The sequence below is a fragment of the Tuber melanosporum genome (assembly GCF_000151645.1).
Source record: "Tuber melanosporum whole genome shotgun sequence assembly, scaffold_102, strain Mel28".
Lineage (NCBI taxonomy): Eukaryota > Fungi > Ascomycota > Pezizomycetes > Pezizales > Tuberaceae > Tuber > Tuber melanosporum.
The window spans coordinates 395793-400622 of record NW_003298758.1 but is presented as its reverse complement, the minus strand read 5'-3'; the positions used below and the strand labels follow the sequence as shown (position 1 = coordinate 400622).

The following is a 4830-nucleotide window of genomic DNA, read 5'->3' as shown; positions in this document are numbered from 1 at the left end:
ACCACCAAAACTTGGCCCTCTTGCTTGGATCTGGGTTGTATGCGATAGGAGTTCTTTTTAAAAACGCTTCGAAATTACGAGTACCATACTTGCAGCAGCAAGAGGACAGTTCGAGACAACCCTCGTGGCCCCTTCGACCGCCACTCCCACCACCCCCTCCTCACTCCTAATCTCACTTTCTTCACAAGGACCAGGTTTCATGAAAAAGGGAAGAAAAAAAAAACCCTCAACCTATGAGGAAACTTTCCCAAAAGGTTATGATATTATTGTAGATTTTTCGGGTTTCCGATCGAGTGCTGCCTCATGATCAATGCAAAGATGCAGAGAAAAAGGGAAAAAGGAAAGAAGGCCCCCAAACACCTCTATTCTTTGTTTGTGGGGAGAATAAAGGCCACCAAGATTATAATAGTCAAGAAATGAAAATAAACAAGTGAATGAGAGCATGTGTTTTTGTTTCCAGCCCCTCAAAGGGAAAAAAATCAAGTATAAAAGGGTAAAAATGAAAATAGATGAGAGGTATAGGATAACCAGGTATATATGTACAAAAAGTAGACAACGGGGTGGCTATGATATATATATATCACCAAAACGACGAACGGTAGGTGATGGTGAAGGAGTAAATAAGTCAGGAGATTTCCATAACAAAAAAGGTCCTGTTGGTTGGTCGGTGAGTGATCTGCTTCTTTCCGTGTGCATATCCTCCCTTCTTCCACCCCCCAAAACAGCGCAACTCCTAATACATGTATTACCAAACAATAGCGCGAGGGAGAAGAAGCAGTATCAGAGAAAGGCAAATATTCCTACTGGGGATATGAGAAGAGAACGGTGGAAGCGAGGGAAGAGGGAAATGTCGGTGGCAATGATATAAAGAGAAAGCAACACAACGTAGGCAAAAAGAAGAAAAGGAAAAGGCGCAAGCAAAGCAACACACAACCAGACACCCATATTCGCGATCTCAACGCAGCAAGTCACCAGACAGACGGATATAAAGAAAACTCCACCATAGCATCCGGTCCCGTCCCGTTCCCTGATGAATCAGAGAATCCTATTTCCGACAAGATGTTTCGTGAACCCCCAAAGACCATATCCAGATCACCCTGTTCCCCTGGTGCGCCGAACAATATCTCCGTTTACCCCAATTTGTTTCGTATTCATCAATTGCAATTGAACTCCATACCGCTCCATCCCCACCACTGCCGGCAGCAAATATTCCCAGCCGACAAAGCTCCTTAACCTATCAGAGGAATAAGATTGCTCCTCTCCTCTAATCGCTTGGGTTCCCCACCCGGACCTTTCTGCCCCGTTATGAGTCGCTGATTGCGGAATCCTTTCCCACTCTTTCCCTCATTGCCCCCGCCGTTTTCCGTCTTTGTGAAGTCCTTCCATTTCCTCCAGCCGTCGAAGTCGATTAGCGCTTGCATGCAGCCCCATTCTGTTACTTTGCGTTCTAACCAGATGAAGTTCACAGGCTATGGTTATAATTGTAATCGTTAATATATGAATGAATGTCCATTCCGGGTGTGGGAGGAGGGAATTGCAAATCCAAGCAAAGGACAAACAAACCTTTGTTAAGAAGTCGTTGCATCCGGCAGCTAAGGCTTCGTGGCGATCACTCTGTAAGGACGATGCGGTAAGGGCGACAATGATAACTGGCGACTTGAAGAGAATTGAATTAGGGAGTTTGTCCTTTTCGTCGGGGACGGCTGGTGCATCCTCCCGCGAGGGTGAAGAAGGAGACTGCGAAAAGGCTCCGATGGAGTTCACCCTTTCCAGCCGTCGGATTTCCTTGGTTGCGTCCAACCCGTTCATCACTGGAAGTTGAATATCCATTAGGACTAAATGGAAGCCGCCAACCCGCCACTTGTCCACGGCTTCCTTCCCGTTCACGGCAGACTGCCAGCGAACCTTGAGGCGTTTCATGAACGCTTCTAACAGCTGAAGATTGATAACATTGTCCTCGACGATGAGGACATTGATAGGAGGAACAGCACCATCGGGTAATAAGCCCGCCGGCGAAGTATGCTGTTTCTTCTCCTTGAATTTCTTTGCAAGAGGGGATGCCATGCGGGCTGGAGGGGTAGAGGCTTTTTGGGTGTTGTCTTCCACAGCGGGTGCAGATATGGGAGGGGGTTGGGGGGGTTGAGCAGTATTCGATGCATCGGAGTTGACCCTTGAACGATTCTGGCGAGGCATCAGGACTACTCCGGGTCCTGCTGTTGAGCTCACTTCGGTAGCCGATGGGCGGACAACTGGAGATGTGGTTTGCAAACGTCTAGTGCCCGGACGCACACCCCTCCGACCAGTACTCCCTGGTGATCCAGGCAGGTTTGGCACCTGGCCTGTTGTCAAAACTGCGATAGAGGGTTCCCTCAAAGATATCTGGGATGACGATGGTGGTGCTTGTGGATAGCCTGTGGATGCCATTGGAGAGAAATAGTCATTGATTTCCACGCCAGAGTGGCCATCATGATGAGATCCAAAGCCATGATGCGGTGATGGGCGAGGTGTCCTCCGCCCAACAGGTGGCAGCGAGGGCACTTCGATAATCAAGGCCTCGTCAATTGATTGACCTCCGGGAAAATAATCATCCAGTACTCGAATAACCGTCTCGTTTGGATTGAGCGTTCGTTCGCCAAGCTGTGAATCATAGCTACGGCCCGGAGTGTGATCAAGTGAGCGTGGTCTTGAGTGACGAGGAACAACCCTTATAGAAATGTCCGGAGCATCATAGCATTTTCCCAATGCATTCTGATATTTCTTCAGGACCACATCTCTAACATCGTCCACCATATCGTCCTCACGGACATTGACAATGGTGGGTGATCCCCCAGGTCTCTTCACCCAAACCCTCCCGTTCAGCATACCTGACCCGAGGGTAGCCGGAGTGGGCAATTGAAACTCGACGGGGACCGAACGAAAAGTAATTGATGACTCCTCCAGTAACGGCGAGCTTGTATTAGGTTTTGGCAATGCAGTAGTATTGTTGGTAGTAGAGCCGAGGAGAGCCTGAACCAGGGCAGACTCAGAGGCCGGTAGAAGCGATTGCTTCCGGTCTTGGCCAGGGCGGTGTGTTTGAATTGGCGGGGGAGGAGGTGGTGAATGTGGAGGTCGGTCGGAAAGTGCTGGCCTAAGATTTCCCTTTGAGGGCGGCTGAGAGTTTGCCAGATCCAGAGGTACAGAGGCGGTCGAGGAGGTTTTTCCGGAAACTGGTGTAGGAATAATAGCAAGAGGAGGAGGTCCGATAGGGGGTCCAGAACCAGAGATCTCCGCCGTGCTTTGCAGGGACCGAGGACAATCCTCTAGTTTGGTGGAAGCGAGAGGCTCCTCACAGGGGAAGGGGAGGGAAGTTGTCGGTTGTGATGGCGATGATGGAGATGTGGGAGACCGAGCCGTAGAACCTAATGAGCCGTTGCGAGACGATGTACTTCTGACCCTAGTCAACGTTACTTTTCGCAGAGCAGTCGTAGCAGTATTTTCTAGCAGAGGGTTACTAGCTGATGCCTCTTTGTGGTCACCACAAGCTTGCTCTGAAGAGCTCATCTGCGATGTTTTTTCCGCGGCATTCGAGGACTCGCTGCTTGCCGCTAGAGGCGGTGATGGTCGCCCCTCGAGTCCTGGAGCTGGATGTGTGGAGGTGGAGCTCCGACGCCGAAATGCCTTCTGAACGTCGTCCAGCACTCGCCGCTTCAGTCTGTGCATCTCTCCACACCGCACACTCACTCTTAATCCCTCGATGACACCCGGCCTAGGAAATTGGGTATATGCCGAATGGATCCTTGGGGGAGTTGTAAAAGGGTAAATAGGAAAAAGATCCGGGAGATGAAGACACTAACACCCAATCCACAAACACGAAGACGCAAAAATAAGAATCCTCTTTGCTTGGGCTAGATAAGCTTCACACAAGGAGAGTATTGATATATTGAGAAACGGGAAATTAGAGATATAAAAGGAAGGACAAAAAGGAGCGGACGAGATCAGGAAAAGTTACTGCTGACTCTCGGAGACGACTGAAGATAGAAGGGAGGACATATCCGAAGACTCTCTGGCAATTATTATTATTATTATTATTATTATTTTTTATTTTTTATTTTTTATTTTTTAAATTTTTCTCGCTTAGATGCCAGGTGGTGATCTCCCAAGATCTCTCGGGTGGCCAACGCACTGAGTCGGGGCAGGGCGGTCAATTGAAGTTGTTTCCGTCTGGTGCACGATATAAAAGGAAAAAATGGGGCCTCCTCCTTCAGACCACCCTTCCCCCAAAAAGAAGCTAGAACTTCCTGCGTTGTGGAGGTGGCACCGTAGTGGATCTTTACGCAGATGCACTCACTCACTCACTCACTCACTCTTTCACTCACCCACTTAACTTATTCACCAATTCACCAGACCGCATACACACGAATACAGTATCATGCATAAACTCTCATGTAGGGGAGATGTTACGAGGGAATATTAATAGGGAAAAAGGTTGCCAAATAATAATAAAAAATTAATGAGAGAAAAATATGAGACCTAATCCAGCCAGACTGATGGAGGGCAGTTCGGGAGCAAAAGCACGCATTGTCAACGAGTATTTCGGACCACATTTGCATCCCTGTGCCGCGTCCGGATGACCGATTTCAGCCAAAATCTGTGATCCGTAACGGATGCAATTTTTGTTCCAACGACACAACCGCCACCCATTCAGCCTTGTCTATCTATCTCCCCCCACACACACTGCAGTTTCTCCTACCCCTTTGTGCAAATACGGTAGGGTGTGGTAAGGAGAAATGAAAGAGAGTACGGTATTGGCTTTTGCCTCCCCCCCCCGCAAAGTTGACTGGTATTGTGCAT

At 48.8% G+C, this 4830-nt stretch overlaps 1 protein-coding gene; it reads right to left on the bottom strand.

Annotated features, from left to right (window-relative positions):
- Positions 1 to 239: 239 nt before the first annotated feature.
- Positions 240 to 3940, bottom strand: GSTUM_00000094001 (uncharacterized protein). XM_002835319.2 has 2 exons: positions 1564 to 3940; positions 240 to 1469 (listed from the first exon to the last, which is right to left on the bottom strand). The coding sequence occupies exons 1-2, from the start codon at positions 2860 to 2862 to the stop codon at positions 1230 to 1232; spliced, it is 1539 nt and encodes a 512-aa protein (XP_002835365.1). The 5' UTR covers positions 2863 to 3940; the 3' UTR covers positions 240 to 1229.
- Between the last annotated feature and the right edge of the window lie 890 nt (positions 3941 to 4830).